General features: G+C 42.5%; 1 protein-coding gene and 1 non-coding gene across 2 annotated transcripts in view; both read right to left on the bottom strand.

The window, feature by feature from the left end:
• Nucleotides 1-220: 220 nt before the first annotated feature.
• On the bottom strand, nt 221-296 carry trnaa-ugc (transfer RNA alanine (anticodon UGC)). The gene has a single exon. It is a non-coding gene; the product is annotated as a tRNA-Ala (tRNA).
• Nucleotides 297-4,789: 4,493 nt separating this feature from the next.
• The window catches only part of LOC129868713 (forkhead box protein O1-A-like), a 74,309-nt gene continuing 62,460 nt past the window's right edge, over nt 4,790-16,638 (bottom strand). The window contains exons 2-4 of the mRNA XM_055942901.1: nt 13,883-14,074; nt 7,908-9,343; nt 4,790-7,754 (exon numbers count right to left, since the gene is read on the bottom strand). Coding sequence (XP_055798876.1) covers nt 7,928-9,343; nt 13,883-14,074 — 1,608 coding nt within the window. The 3' untranslated portion in view covers nt 4,790-7,754; nt 7,908-7,927. The remainder of the gene's footprint in view (nt 7,755-7,907; nt 9,344-13,882; nt 14,075-16,638) is intronic.

Genomic DNA, 16,638 nt, shown 5'->3' with positions numbered 1-16,638 from the left:
TTTTTGATTCATTAGATTTTTGGGCTTTAGTTTATTTTATATATATTTTATATATATAATATTTTATTAACTCTTTCTTGAGCTGCATCTTTGGTTAAGGGGTTGTAAGTAAGCATTTCACATTAAGGTCTACTACACATTTACATTACATTTAAGTCATTTAGCAGACGCTCTTATCCAGAGCGACTTACAAGTACATACATTCATACTTTTTTTGTACTGGCCCCCCGTGGGAATCGAACCCACAACCCTGGCGTTGCAAGCGCCATGCTCTACCAACTGAGCCACACGGGGCCTCTCCTTTCCCTCACTACACCTGTTGTATTCAGCCTATGTGACAAATAAAATTTGATTTTAGTTGAGAAACAGACGTATCACAAGTCCTCAACTGGCAGCTCGTTAAATAGTAGCCACAAAACACCAGTCTCAACGTCAACAGTGAAGAGGCGACTCCGGGATGCTGGCCTTCTAGGCAGAGTTGGGGGGAAAAAAGCCATGTCTCAGACTGGCCAATAAAAAGAAAAGATTAAGATGGGCAAAAGAACACAGACACTGGACAGAGTAACTCTGCCTAGAAGGCCAGCATCCCGGAGTCGCCTCTTCACTGTTGACGTTGAGACTGGCGTTTTACGGGTACCATTTAATGAAGCTGCCAGTTGAGGACTTGTGAGGCATCTGTTTCTCAAACTAGACACTCTAATGTACTTGTCCTCTTGCTCAGTTGTGCACCGGAGCCTCCCACTCCTCTTTCTATTCTGGCTAGAGCCCGTTTGCGCTGTTCTGTGATGGCAGTAGTACACAGCGTTGTACGAGATCTTCAGTTTCTTGGCAATTTCTCGAATGGAATAGCCTTCATTTCTCAGAACAATAATAAACTGACGAGTTTCAGAAGAAAGTTATTTGTTTCTGGCCATTTTGAGCCTGTAATCGAACCCACAAATGCTGATGCTCCAGATACTCAACTAGTCTAAAGAAGGCCAGTTTTATTGCTTCTTTAATCAGGACGACAGTTTTCAGCTGTGCTAACATAATTGCAAAAGGGTTTTCTAATGATCAATTAACCTGATGGTTGCTGATAATGGGCCTCTGTTCGCCTATGTAGATATTCCATTAAAAAATCTGCCATTTCCAGCTACAATAGTCATTTACAACATTAACAATGTCTACACTGTATTTCGGATCAATTTGATGTTATTTTAATGGACAAAGATTTTTGCTTTTCTTTCAAAAACAAGTCCATTTCTAAGTGACCCCAAACTTCTGTACATGACTTATTATAAGCCTTATAAGACATTATAAATGCTCATATGTTTATAACAAATGATAGAGCATTATACTTGCAGGCTCTTCCTACTGAGTGAATGGCACTAGGAGGACCCCACACAGGTGATTCCTGTAATATTAAAGATATATTAAATAGTCTTATAAAGGTTGAAGACGGTCAGAGATTGATATGGGCTTACCAACAACGTTTCATGTAGTCCAATTTGGGGTGTTACTTTGGCTTTGGGTTTGAGTTTGGCTGAGGAATTAAATATCTTCTCTCCACATCCTGATCTGATGATTAACCCAAGACTGAAGAGAGTCATGAGAAGGTCACTGCAGTGCAGACCTGGTTTCAAATACCATTGGAAATCATTTCAAATACTTTATAGCTGTGTTTGATTGAGCTTGCCTGACTAAATGGACTCAAAAGAATTATAGTGTCCCAAAAGTGTAAAACCATCTTTAGTCTGCATTCCAGGCAGGCTAAAGAAAACACTCAAAGTATTTGAAAGATCGAAAGATTTCAAATCGTATTTGAACCCAGGTCCGCTGAGGTTTAGTTCTGAGAACACATTCTCCATGGATTTACAACAAGAGCTTGTAGAATCTAAATGGATCTAGCACCATTATAACTACATTATGTGTGTATAACATTGTGCCAATAACTGGAGAAGAATGTAGTGTACTGTAGATTAGGGAGGTGAAGGGGTGTCTGGTGAAAAGGTGCAAAGTACAGTGAGTAGGAAAAAGCAGCTTGCTATAGGGGTTACAAAGATAGTGTCCACCAATTAATTATACAATGAATAGACAGCCACAAATATTTTCAGTGAGATCATTTATATATACATACGGCTTCAACCAACATCTGCAAAAAGATTTCTTTCACAAAATCTTGCTTGTTGCATTTTTTTGTAAATATGGCGCAAATTGAATAGTGTCAGGCACTTGCTCCTCGAGGTTCCAAGAAAGCACCATGGTGTAGCTGGCTGGACTGAGTTGTCACTTCTCCCCTTTAAGATATGACTACTTATTAAAGGGGAGGGTGGTTGGATGTTTTTTTAACACCAAGGCAAAAGAATAGCAGGCAACATTTACATACATGTCAGGATAAACATTAACCAATAACAATTAAAATGTAATGAACACTCACCAGAAACAACTACAGTCAACACCAACTCATCAACATTGATTTTAAGGTCAGCATCAACATTGCACAATAACCATTGACTTTAAGATTTGCCTGTGTCAAAATACAGGGCATTCGGAAAGTATTCAGACCCCTACACTTTTTCCACATTTTGTTTACGTTACAGCCTTATTCTAAAATGGATTATTATCCCCCCCCCCCCCCCCCCCTCATCAATCTATACACAATACCCCATAACTACATAGCAAAAACGTTTTTTTTTTTTTTTTTTTATATGGAAATATCATATTTACACAAGTATTCAGACCCTTTACTCAGTATTTGGTTGAAGCACATTTGGCAGCAATTACAGCCTAGAGTCCTGGGTAGGACGCTACAAGCTTTGCTCCGTTCATCTTTCCCTCGATCCTGACTAGTCTCCCAGTCCCTGCCTCTGAAAAACATCCCCACAGCACGATGCTGCCACCACCATCCGTCACCTTAGGGATGGTGCTAGGTTTCCTCCAGACGTGACACTTGGCATTCAGGCCAAAGAGTTCAATCCAGGTTTCTTCAGACCAGAGAATCTTGCTTCTCATGGTCTGAGAGTCCTTTAGGTGCCTTTTAACAAACTCCAAGTGGGCTGTCATGTGCCTTTTACTGAGAAGTGGCTTCCGTCTGGCCATTCTACCACAAAGGCCTGATTGGTGGAGTGCTGCAGAGATGGTTGTCCTTCTGGAAGGTTGTCCCATCTCCACAGAGGAACTTTGGAGCTCTGTCAGAGTGACCATCGAGTTCTTGGTCACCTCCCTGACCAAGGCCCTCCTCCCCTGATTGCTCAGTTTGGACGGGCGGCCAGATCTAGTAAGAGTCTTGGTGGTTCCAAACTTCTTCCATTTAAGAATGATGGAGGCCACTGTGTTCTTGGGGTCCTTCAATGCTGCAGAAATGTTTTGGTACCCTTCCCCAGATCTGCGCCTCGACACAATCCTGTCTCGGAGCTCTACGGACAATTCCTTCGACATCATGGCTTGGTTTTTGCTCTGACATGCACTGTCAACTGTGGGACCTTATATAGACAGGTTTGGGCCAAATCATGTCCAATCAATTGAATTTACCACAGGTGGGCACCAATTAAGTTGTAGAAACATCTCAAGGATGGCCGATGGAAACAGGATGCACCTGAGCTCAATTTCGAGTCTCGTAGCAAATGGTCTGAATACAGATGTAAATAAGGTATTTCTGTTTTTTATTTGTAATACATTTGCAACAATTTCTAAAAATCGCTTTATCATTGCGGGGTGTAGATTGATGAGGGAAAAAAGTAATTTAATCCATTTTTGAATAAGGCAGTAACATAACAAAATGTGGGAAAAGTCAAGTGGTCTGAATACTTTCCGAATGCCCTGTATAATCATATAAACAGTTAACAATTATAGATATAGTTTCCAATCAGGTCAAGTCTCTATACTTCAAACAAACAAGAGCTATTTTACAATATATATTCTGGGGTTCGGAATTATTGGATCCCTTGATAAAGATGCACAAAAAAGACTGTATAAAATAAATAGTACAAATACGGAGCTATAGTGTATAATAAAAAATGTTATGTAAAAGAAAGAGGTCAAAATGATTGGATCCCATGCTTTCAATACTCCAGCACCGTCCCCTTGCAAGGATAATGACACTGAGCCTTTAAAAAAATAGTTATATAATGAGATTGGAGAACACATTGGGAAGGACCTAAGACCATTCCGCCATACAAAATCTTTCCAGATCTTAGATATCCTTTGTCTGCGCTTATGGACTGCCCTCTTCAATTCAAACTACAGGTTTTCAATTGGGTTCTCAAGTCCAGAGACTGAGATGGCCATTGCAAAATGTTAATTTTGTGGCCCATTAACCATTTCTTTGTGGATTTTGATGTGTGCTTGGTGTTATTGTCTTGCTAGATGATCCACTTGCAAAGAAATTTCAGCTTCTTAGGAGAGGCAACAAGGTATTTGTCCTTGTACTTGGTAAAGTTCTGATGCCGTTGACCTTTACAAGGGCCACAGGACCAGAGGAAGGAAAATAGTCTGACAACATCAAAGATCCATCACTATATTCTACAGTTGAGTCAAGGTATTTTCTGCATATGTATTGTTCAATCGAAGGCCAAACCCACCATTGGTGCGTGGCCAAAGAGCTCTATTTTCATGTCATCTGACCATAGCACCGCCTGGGGTTTGCTAAACGGCATTGGTACTTGGATTGGAACCGGTGCTATGGTCATATGACACGAAAATAGAGATCTTTGGCCACCCACACGAGCATTGTGTTTGGCCTTCAAAAGAACAATGCATATGCAGAAAATACCTCATCCATAAAAACAAAATTGGAGCATACTTCATTGAGCATACTTTATTCAAAGAAACATATCTTTATTAAGAGATCCAATAATTCCGGACCCCACTGTAGATCATTTGTAATTCATAAACAAATCTCATTGTACTTTTATGGCAAATCTCAGACAAATATCAAAATACATTTTACTTTCTGTACATAAATTAAGAAATGTAACAGGCCCAAACACTTGTTTATGTTTGAGGATAAGCAGTTTTCTGTCAAATCTTTACAGTCAAAACGAATTATACAAAACACTTGAGCAACTACAAAACTTTAGAAGTGCAACATTGTAAACGTAAATTGGTCCGACTTTTATTCACGTTATCTTTTGTGTATACGTTGTTTACGAAGTCAATTTCAAAATGTCTACTTTCAGTTATTTGTTTTTTTATATATAAACAGCAGCTAAGTAACAATGTCAGTTTCCAGAAACAAAAAGAGCACTTAAATCATTGCATAATATATTAGCTGAATACTTCATTTTTTGTTGAGTATCTATGATCAAATAAAATAGTGACAAAAAGTTCAGATAATAAGAAGAAGATTTTATACGATATCATTTTCTCAATAATGATGATCTGAAAACCGGAACTAACATAGTGTGTCGGTCTCAAATGGCACCATATTCCCTATGTAGTGTACTACTTTTGAACAGAACCCCATGTGCACTATATAGGGAATACAGGACCATTTTGAATACAGGCAGTCTCTCACAATAGGGTCTCTTTTGGTGCTGCCTACCCTATCTTAAATGTTTCATTCATTTCAAATAATCTACATATTAATTTCTTATTATTTACAGTGAGGTCACATGCTGAAAGTAGGTTAGGGATTTTGTTTTGAGAAAAAAAAAATGGAATCAACAAAAAGTGAAAGAAGAAAGATATTACATCACCCAGTACACATATAGCTGGTAAGCTTTGTGAACGGTCCATTGTAACACCAATAACATGTCCATCCATACTGTATATCAAGCAAAAAGTTACGGATCACATTTTACATACCCAATCCCCACGTACTGTGACAGAACGGTGAGAGGTACAAATAAGTTGAGGTATGAGTGTGTGAGTGTGCGTTAAATTCATCTTAAATTGCATTCATTAAACATGTTTAGTAAACAGCCACGTGGGGGAGAGGCTGGTAAAGAGGGGAATTTAGACCTCAATTTAGACCCCATTTAGACCTCAAACTCAAATTCGATTTTAATCTGGGGAACACAAGAAAGCATCTTGTGGGACTGATATACAGTCGCTCCCGTGCCTGGAGTTTGAGATGGCTGATTTAGGTCAAGTCCCAAATGGCAACCTATAGGTGCAGACTCGACCAGGCTACTCCAGCACTACACAGATTCTCACAGGTCACGCAGGGAATTATTCTAAACTACAATGCAAAGTCCTAGTAACAAATAAAGCCTTGACTTTCCCAAACTTACTCACACAAATCCGAGACTATAAAAGGTGCAGTGAATCAGCACACCGACTCTAACACATCAGGTGATTTAGGTTACACGTTTTGGTGTGTTACAAAAAAAAAGGAGGGAGAGAGGGAGGGTTGCTAGGGAGGAGAAAAGCTCAAATCCGGTGTTCTGCTGTTGAGCACTGTTATGTGAGAAACTAAAGTCCATTATCAGCCTCTCAAATTATCACTGCCCTCCTAATGCATACAGCGCCCTCACACCCACAGACCGAGAAAGAGAGGAAGAGGGGGCGAGAGAGAGAGAGAGAGAAAGAGAGAGAGTGAGCGTAATAAGGCACAAAGAGAGGTGAGTTAGAAAAGGGTAGGAGAGTGGGAGGGAAATGGTGGGAGTGAGAAAACGGAGTCAGGGACGCGAGCTGAATGAAGGCCTGGGAGAGTGTGATTGTCACAATTAGATAGATGATGATTAGAGAAAAGTAGATGGAATTAGGAATCGTAACTCGAAAGCGACTTGAAGGGCAAGAGAAGGGAAGAGTGATGAACAGCTGAGGTAAGAATAGACTGAGATGTTAGTAACCACTTGCTGCACTTCTCTGATTCGTCCTATCACTAAAATACATATATCTATTATCACTGAACTAGTCTGATTTGTCCTATCACTAAAATACATATATCTATTATCACTGAACTAGTCTGATTTGTCCTATCACTGAATCACTGTGACTTTGGCTATCCCTATGCTGGATTGGTTCCTGGGTAGATGGTTCAACATAGCATATTGGTCATTTGAAAGGCAATGAGAGGCAATGAAAAAGGAATTTTAAATGCACACAGAGAAAGGAAATATGATAAAAATGTAAGAATATTCCTCATCACAAATATACACACAGTATACATTACATATGTTTGAAGTATTGTAGCATATTTTACATCCCTACTATTTTATTCATACATAATATGCCAAATGCTTTTTTGACAACCTTGTTGAAAAGCACCCTGATGGGGTGGGACTGACCCCACTTGAATGTAGAGTAGAACAGACTCCATTCCAGTTGTTTTTGAAGAGCTAAAACTAGCCCTGATCTTGTGTGATTTTGTCACTGAACATAAAAAAGAAACACACTTGCAAAAACATAATGTGAGATCCCAAAAACGAAAATAACATAATAAAAATGAAAATATATTTCACAACAAAACATAGCTTTTTGTAAATCAGGCTCCAGCTTCTTCCAGGTTCTGTTGAAGTGAATGATATTGGGCCGAGTCGATCGCTGCTGTATTTACAAAGAAAGCCAACTTCAGACGAGACGTTCCCTCCAAACAAGCAGTCTCAGCCAGCCCCGGTTCACTCTCTAGCCCTTCCCCTTGGCCCTTACCCTTCGATCTTCACAAAATTGATTATTTCTTCCACCTTACAGATCTGCAATGGATAGTGAGAGAATTGGGACGGGCTGATGATAGTCCTGTGGAGAGGGGCAATGGTTTCTTTAGACCTTTCCATTCTCTCAATGAAAGCCAGTGGCGAAGGGTGAAAGGCCAGTGGTGAATGGTGAAAAATCTGAAAAACCACGCATGTAAAACCATTAATAACTGCATTATACATGGGTTTTAGGAGTTCAAAACATTTACCACACATGGTTTGAGACACTCACCCACAGAATACTATATTATATTTACACTGTCAAATGATGTTGTATCTCTTTCCACTCACCTGTCTGAGAGGGGTGTGTCCTAGCCAGACACCCAGCTGTGTGTGGTGGTCTTCACCCCAACCCCCTGACTGAACCCCTGAGAGGTTACCATGGGGTCAAAGTTGAAGTCCAGCGAGTCTCCGTCCATCAGCGTGTCATGAAGAACAGACTCCATGTCACACTCAAACCTCTCGATGGACATGTCGTCTAGATCACTAGGCAGCCTCTCCTGATGATGGTTGTGATATTGGTGGTGATGGTGAGCCTGGGGATGAGCAGAGCTGTGGCCGTGGCCTAGACCCGGCCTCACATAACCATTAGCACTGCTGCCGTAGCTGGGTGGAGGAGCTCCGCTGTGGTGGGGACTGTGGTTTTGGTGGCCTGAGGCTGGGTGACCCCCACCACCACCGCGTGGCTGCTGCTGTAGCTGGTGGATGTGTGTCCTGAGGCTGGCAAGACGGGCTGGGCCTCCGGCGTGGTTCAGGCTGGTCAGGGGAATCAGGCCACAGCTGTTCATGGAGGGCCCAGAGAGGGGAGGGCCCTGGCTGTGGAGGGGCCGCGGGTGAGGGTGAGGATGTGACTGAGGGTGCTGTGGGTGTTGCTGAGGTGGGGGACTCATTATCTTCACGCCCCCGTGCCCCCCTACCTGTCCTACCTGCACCTGGCTGCTGTAGTTGGGAAGCATCCGCCCTCCTCCTCCTCTCCCAGACTGGGACACTACAGTCTCCATGGAGGGCATGGCCTCCCCACCACAATGAGGGTCGGCTACGTCAGAGGTCAACAGCTCCTTGAGTAGCCCAGCAGGGCAGTTGTAATGGCTCAGGAAGGGTGCGAAGGACCCTGGCGACTTGCTCTCTTGCAGCGTCTGCATGGGGATGGGAGAGAGATGTGGGCTATTCATCCCTGGCCCGGCCTGGCCGTAGTGGCACTTCCTATAGTCCTGCTGTTGGGGCTGGGGGTGAGGGGTCATGGAGGGGGAGCTATAAGGGCTGTTCTGCAGCTTGGAGGAGGGAGAGGACCGGGAGGAGTCAGGCCCAGACCCAGGACCACCGCCTACCCCCAGCTGGGTTTGATTCTTGGGGGACAGCAGGTTGAGGTTGTCAAGGAGGCTATCCATCACGTTCTCTGTTCCGTGGTGGCCGTGGTGATGACCACCCATGGAGTCGGCCAGGCCCACCTCTGATAGGCTAGGCAGGGTGGCCATGGAGGTCATTTTAGGCCCCACCCCTCCGGGGTAGCCCATGTGGACGTCAGCCTCTGATAGGTCGACCTCCTGTTCCAGGAAGGGAGAGCGACGGCCAGAGAGGGTGGAGGCGTCGGAGCTGGTGCGCGTCCGGAAGGTGGTCCAGGCCTCGAAGTCGTCGTTGCTGTGGCTATGGGAGTTGGGGCTTCCGAGCCACTTGGAGTACTGGAAGCCTCCCGGGCTGTCTGCACCCCCATCCACCTGGAGAGCCACCTGGCGAGAGGAGAAGCACAGAGGTGAGCTCAGGTAGACAAAGGTACACAGGTGGACAGGCCCCTGACACAAGGCTAAAAGAAAAACTCTGCACATTAGGTAGAGAATGCTTTAGACCCAGCACCCTCAGATTAAACAGATTAACCTACACTGAGTATAACGAACATTAGGAACACCTTCCTAATATTAAGTTGCCCCCCCCCCCCCCCTCCATCCATGTCTCAATTGTCTCAAGGCTTAAAAATTCTTCTTTAACCTGTCTCCTTCCCTTCATCTACACTGATTGAAATTGATTTAACACGTGACATCAATAAGGGATCATAGCTTTCACCTGGATTCACCTGGTCAGTCTATCATGGAAAGCGCAGGTGTTCATATTGCTTTGTATACTCAGTGCATAACGCACCAAAAAAATGCTGGGTTAGAACCAACCCAATTTTGGTTATTTGGTAACTCAGTGCTGGGTAAATATTGGATAGAACACACGCTGGGTCATGTTGGGTTGTTGAGACCAAAACATGGGTTCATTTAACCATCAATTGGGTTATATTCACTTTGATGCTGGGTTGATCAGGCAGATGGGTATTTTGTAATGTAATCCATAGGTTATTTTCAGGAGGTGTGGCTTATTAAGGTAGTGGCTTTCAGATAGTTATTTTCGCCCCACCTGAGTTAATGTAATTTGTGTTCATCATTTTAAGTTGGTACACTGCAATTTTTTTTTTTTCATGAAATATGTTTGCACATGGCATATTCAAATATAATATTAATAGCATAAGTATTTACATATTGTAAATCTAAGGGGTGCTGGTGTCGCTATATACATAAAAGACAAGCTCTTGGTTTGCATGGTCACATGCTTAAGGCCTACCTCCAGGAAAACAATATTTTGATTGGTATGCAATCCGATTTCAGGTCTAGCCACAGCACTGTCACAGAAACTTTGAAGGTTTTGAATGATGTTCACTGTGCCAAGGATAGGAAGCAGCATTGTGTATCTGTATTCATAGACCCGTTAAAGACATTTGAAACTGTGGATCATACTGTCCTGGTGCAGAAATTGAAGTGTATTGGGATTACTGGTCATGCTCTGTAGTGGTTTGTGAAATCGAACCCAGTGTGTTAAGGCAGATGATTGTAACTCGGACACCATCACAGAGTTGTGATCGGATGTGCCTCAAAGATCACCTTTAGGTCCCCTGTTGTTTATAATATAGATCAACAACATTGGGAGACATATTGAGACAGCTGATGCACATTTTTTATGTGGATGACACTGTGCTCTATTCAATTGGCAGCAGTTTAACTTTTGAAAAAGTTCAAACGGCTTTTAACATCATTCAACAGAATCTGTACGATTCTGGTTGGTAGGTGGTAGGTAGGATATCTGGTTGGTAGGTGAGCAAATACTTATGTCATGCAATAAAATGCAAATTATTTACTTAAAAATCATACAATGTGATTTTCTGGATTTTTGTTTTAGATTCCGTCTCTCACAATTGAAGTGTACCTATGATAAAAATTACAGACCTCTACATGCTTTGTAAGTAGGAAAACCTGCAAAATCGGCAGTGTATCAAATACTTGTTCTCCCCACTATATATACATTTGAGATTATTCAAAGTAGCCACCCTTTGACTCGATGACAGCTTTGTACACTCTTGGCATTCTCTCAACCAGCTTCACCTGGAATGCTTTTCCAACAGTCATGAAGGAGTTCCCACATATGCTGAGCACTTGTTGGCTGCTTTTCCTTCACTCGGCAGACCAACTAATCCCAAACCATCTCAACTGGGTTGAGGTCGGGTGATTGTGTGTGCCAGGTCACCTGACCCAACACTCTCCTCGGTCAAATAGCCCTTACATAGCCTGGAGGTGTGTTGGGTCATTGTCCTGTTGAAAAACAAATGATAGTCCCACTAAGCCCAAACCAGATGAGATGGCGTATCGCTTCAGAACGCTGTGATGTCCATGCTGGTTAAGTGTGCCTTGAATTCTAAATAAATCACAGACAGTGTCACCAGCAAAGCACCCCCACACCATCACACCTCCTCCTCCATGCTTCACATGGAACCACACATGCCGAGATCATCCGTTCACCTACTCTGCGTCTCATAAAGACAGCGGTTGGAAACAAAAATCTGAAATGTAAGACTAAAGGACAGATTTCCATCAATCTAATGTCCCTTGCTTGTGTTTCTTGGCCTAAGCAAGTCTCTTCTTATTATTGGTTTCTTTGCAGCAATTTGACCATGAAGGCCTGATTCACGGAGTCTCCTCTGAACAGTTGATGTTGAGATGTTTCTGTTACTTTAACTCCGCGAATCACTTATTTGGGCTGCAATTTCTGAGGCTGGTAACTCTAATGAACTTATCCTCTGCAGAAGAAGTAACTCTGGGTCTTCCTTTCCTGTGGCGGTCCTCATGAGAGCCAGTTTCATCATAGCACTTGATGGTTTTTGCACTTGAAGAAACTTTGAAAGTTCTTGAAATTTTGCAAAATGATTGACCTTCATGTCTTAAAGTAATGATGGACTGTCGTTTCTCTTTGCTTATTTGAGCTGTTCTTGCCATAATATGGGACTTGGTCTTCCACCAAATAGGGCTATCTTCTGTATACGATCCCTACCTTGTCACAACACAACTGATTGGCTCAAATGCATTAAGAAGGAAAGAAATTCCACAAATTAACTTTTAACAAGGCACACCTGTTAATTGAAATGCATTCCAGGTGACTACCTCATGAAGCTGGTTGAGAGAATTCCAAGATTGTGCAAAGTTGTCATCAATGCAAAGGGTGGCTACTTTGAAGAATCTCAAATATAAAATACATTTTGATTTGTTGAACACTTTTTTGGTTACTACATGATTCCATATGTGTTATTTCCTAGTTTAGATGTCTTCACTATTATTCTACAATGTAGAACATAGTAAAAATTAAGATAACCCCTTGAATGAGTAGGTGTGCCCAAACTTTTGACTGGTACTGTGTATATAAAATACATGGTATTTTCCAACACTAAACACTCTGAAAACCATGTAATTACTACCTTGGAAGGACATTCTATATTGCAAGTCAAAACTCACAAATATGTGGGAGTTTGGGTGGATGAGAAATTGAGCTTCACCACCCATGTAGAGAACCTTGTTAGGAAACCAAAGCTGTATTGGTTTTTATTACTGGCACAAAGCTTGTTTTTCTTCTCCGCTAGAAAATGGTTTATTCGTTGCACTTCTCTCTCTGTGTGTTGGACTACGGTGATACTATTTATGTGCAAGCCTCACGCTCTACACTGAAGGCTCTTGACTCTGTGTATCATGCAGTACTTTGTTTTGTCACCAGTCAGAGGTGTCTAACTCACCATTGTGATCGCTACAGTGCTGTCAGGTGGACATCACTAGCAACATGCAGGCTCAAACTCTGGTACATTCTTATTTATAAGGCCATTTTAGGAAAACTGCCATTTTATCTACAGATATACTCTCTTCTAGCTCAAAATGAAAACACATACAACCTCAGCTCTCAACCTTGTTTCATGCTAAGAGTCGCGAACATTTAGAGCAAAGCATGGAATAAGGTCCTTTCATTACTCAGCCCTCAGTCTTGGAATTCCATTCAAGCCAACCTAAAACTCCAGGACCTAGTGTCACGGGAGGACTTCAACGGATAAATGGATTAACAGGTTGTTGAGAAATGTCGTTTTTTTCCTAGTTGTCACCTGATGTCAGTAGTTTGCATTGCCTTATGTAAAGAAGCGTGTTGTTTTACTTCACACACATGCCTGCACGCGCGCACGCATACGCACACACACACACACACACACACACACACACACACACACACACACACACAGTTTGTTTACTGCTTGTTTGTGCTGTTGCCAGTGTCTTCTGTCTGTGTTGTCCGTTTTGTCTTATATTTGTTTGTTCTTTTTGTTGTTTTGTCCCAGCCCACATCTCCACAGGAGGCCTTTTGTCTCTTGCCAAGACATCACTGTAAATAACGATTTATTCTTGACTTGCCTGGTTAAATAAAGGTGAAATGGAATCAATAAAAATAAAGGTTAAATTAAATAAAAGTTCTAAACATCCCAATATTTGAATATGCATAGGCTTCAAGGAACTCATACAGTTGTGTATGCCTCATTAAAGCTACAAAACTGTCAGTGTTCAAGCTTAACATGTCATAACAATACAACAGTGGAGATGAACCGGAATGACATTAACTCTCACATGTGGCCAAAAATAACTATCTGAAAGCCACACCCTTACTTAGCCGCGCCTCCAATCTACTGATCTGACCCGCTGGGTCATATCTCAATAACCCAGCATCAATAACCCAACCTTGCTCTTTTTAAAGAAAACAACCCATCTAAGTGACCCAATGCCTGCAACCCAGCAGTTGGGTTATCCATATAACCCAGGATTTTTTGTTGTTGTGTGGTCTATGTTATTCACTCTTCCATATTGACAAACAAACACTGTAGAGGTTCTAAAATGAAGCTAATAATAGACCGTCTCCATTCTACTCCTTCCTACCTTCTTCTTGGCAGCCCGTCCTCTGCTCTTGGTGAATTTGCTGTTGTTGTCCATGGAGGCAGCTCTACGTCGGGGGGACTTCCCGCTCTTCCCTCCCTCGGGGTTCAGCATCCACCAGGAGCTCTTCCCCGTCCCCTCGTTCTGCACACGAACAAAACGACTGTGGAGGGACAGGTTGTGGCGGATGGAGTTCTGGAGGAGAGAGGGGGAAGGAGAGAGTTTTGATTGAACATCATAATAGACATTTGAAAGAACGCCATTCGGGCTTTTCTGTGTCTTTAAACGTTTTAGGATATGCTGTAAATTGCTTCAAGGGATCGCTCAAATAATGTCCGACCTCTGATTTCCAACGATGGTGCAAATTTGTTTTCCTCCACAGTATTCTTCCATTACAGAATCCACATCGACCTGACCTAATCTCCCCATAAGACAGTTGACGGTGTGATGTGTCAGTGTGTTTGAGGACGCACTTCAACCAGAGACACCACAGTCCCAGCTGCTCAATAGGAGCTACAAAGAGGAGACATTACCTACTGGGCTTGAAAGGGGGAAACTCATTTGTCATTTTTTCATACGAGGAGGAGGAGGAGGTGCAGAGTGAAATCAAAGTAAACAGACCAGAAAGATAGACGAACAGTACCCTGCTCTGCACTGTGTGTACACACACACACACACACACACACACACACACACACACACACACACACACACACACACACACACACACACACACACACACACACACACACACACACACACACACACACACACACACACACACACACACACACACACACACACACACACACACACACATCCTCCCTAATGATATTTTGACTAGCCAGCTTTTTCCACTCACACCCAGACAAGACCTCTGTTGGCAGGGCCCCCTCTCTGGTGGGGGAGGGAAGGAGAGAGAGAAAGAGGGGAGCGAGGGGCATGTGGGCAGAAGGATCACTATGTGGTGGTATCATTCAAACATTTCTGTAAATATTTGGCCTCCTGCACACAAACATACTGTTAACACAAAAAATTCTCCAGTGTTCAAAAATAATAATAATTAACACTGAGTGTTAAATCAAAACTAACAAGTGGACAGTACGGCGATTCAGGGTCTAACAAGTCAAATACCATGCCTTAAACCTTCCCTTACACCTAAACACAATAAAAGCACAGATCATAATTTCCGAGACGTACGTTTTTGTCACTAAAGCTCCACCTAGCTTTACTGTACTTAATGAATGCCCAGCACCATTACTCCTAGTATTCAGGGTCTACTACAGCGTTTCCCAAACTTGGTCCTTGGGACCCCTGTGGGGGGGGGGGGGGGGGGGGGGGGGTCTATCATGTCAAATACCAAGCCTTAAACCTTAAAACATATGTCCCTCTAGCTCTGGGGTTACAGGACAGAGCTCTGCGCAGTGGGCCTTTAATACACTTTAAGTATGGTTTGGGACCTGAGATGTTTTGATACCAAAAGTAAAGGATCCCTGTAGCCCTCCACCCTGACTATAACCTTGTTTACAATCTACAAAGATGTGCAGGTCTTTGAGGTGTGCACTCTGAGCCAGAGATGAAGGTGCTAGTGCTAGCGTTGCAGTGTGATTTAAAAAGAAACTAAATAGACAGGAGTGTTTTCTTCAACATTTCAGTCGCAACACACGGCGCACACAAACAACCAATGGTTGTAATCCTCTTCACAATAGCTCTTAATAACACGTTTCCTGTAGTGCTCCACCCTGTTCCACCTGTACAATCCTTTTACCGTCCATCTATCAACTCCCCCTCACACACACGGGCACGCACACACACACATAAACACACACCCACCTACAAACACACACACACACACACACCCTAACCACATACACCATCAAACAGAGAGAAAATATGAGCGAGAGATAAAGTACAAAGGTAGGGAAAAAAGGTTTTTAAAAGGTTTTCTTTCGTTTTTAAAGGAGGGCCGGGCTGTGTTACAAAAGAGACCCAGGGAAATAGGTTCAAGAGCTCAGTAAATTGAAATAGTTCCCCACCCAAACCATTCCTCTTTCAAGGAAACAGCAATGAAGAATATAACTGACAAATAATTGAACTACTGTAGCTGCATATTACCTCAATTACCTCGACACCGGTGCCCCTGCACATTGACTCTGTACCGGTACCCCCTATTGTTATTTACTGCTGCTCTTGTAAGTAAGCATTTCACTGTAAGGTCTACAAATAATGTATTTGGCGCATGTGACAAACACAATTTGATTTGATTATTTGACAGTCAGATAAGTTATAATTCACAACCACATAGCTATATGTACTGTATAATCTCACCACCCAGAACCAAATCTCGCGGTGCATGTCTTCCAGTCACAAGAGACCCAACTTGGCTAGACCAGTGGGTTTTGTGAGGCAGGATCTGATTAGCCTGGATCTACTCGAAGGGGGTTTGAGTAACACTTTCTCTTCATGACTCACTTCCACTTTGTGTGTGTGTGTGTGTGAGTGTGTGGGTCAAATCAAATCAAAGTGTATTGGTCGCGTACACAGATTTGCAGATGTTATTGCTATAATGATTATATGTCTAGCTCAAAGCACAGTAATACCTAGCAATAACAAATAAAAATAAACAATACACACACAATCCCCCCCACAAAAAAGATATATATAGGTTGAGCCATTACTATAATACAGTATATATTTACAGTGTAAGTGGGTGAAACAGTATGTAAACATTATTAAAGTGGCCAGTGTTCAATGACTAT

This window comes from Salvelinus fontinalis, chromosome 13 (assembly GCF_029448725.1).
Source record: "Salvelinus fontinalis isolate EN_2023a chromosome 13, ASM2944872v1, whole genome shotgun sequence".
Taxonomy (NCBI): Eukaryota; Metazoa; Chordata; class Actinopteri; order Salmoniformes; family Salmonidae; genus Salvelinus; species Salvelinus fontinalis.
Note: the sequence above shows the minus strand (reverse complement) of the source record. Positions and strands in the feature narration are given on the sequence as shown.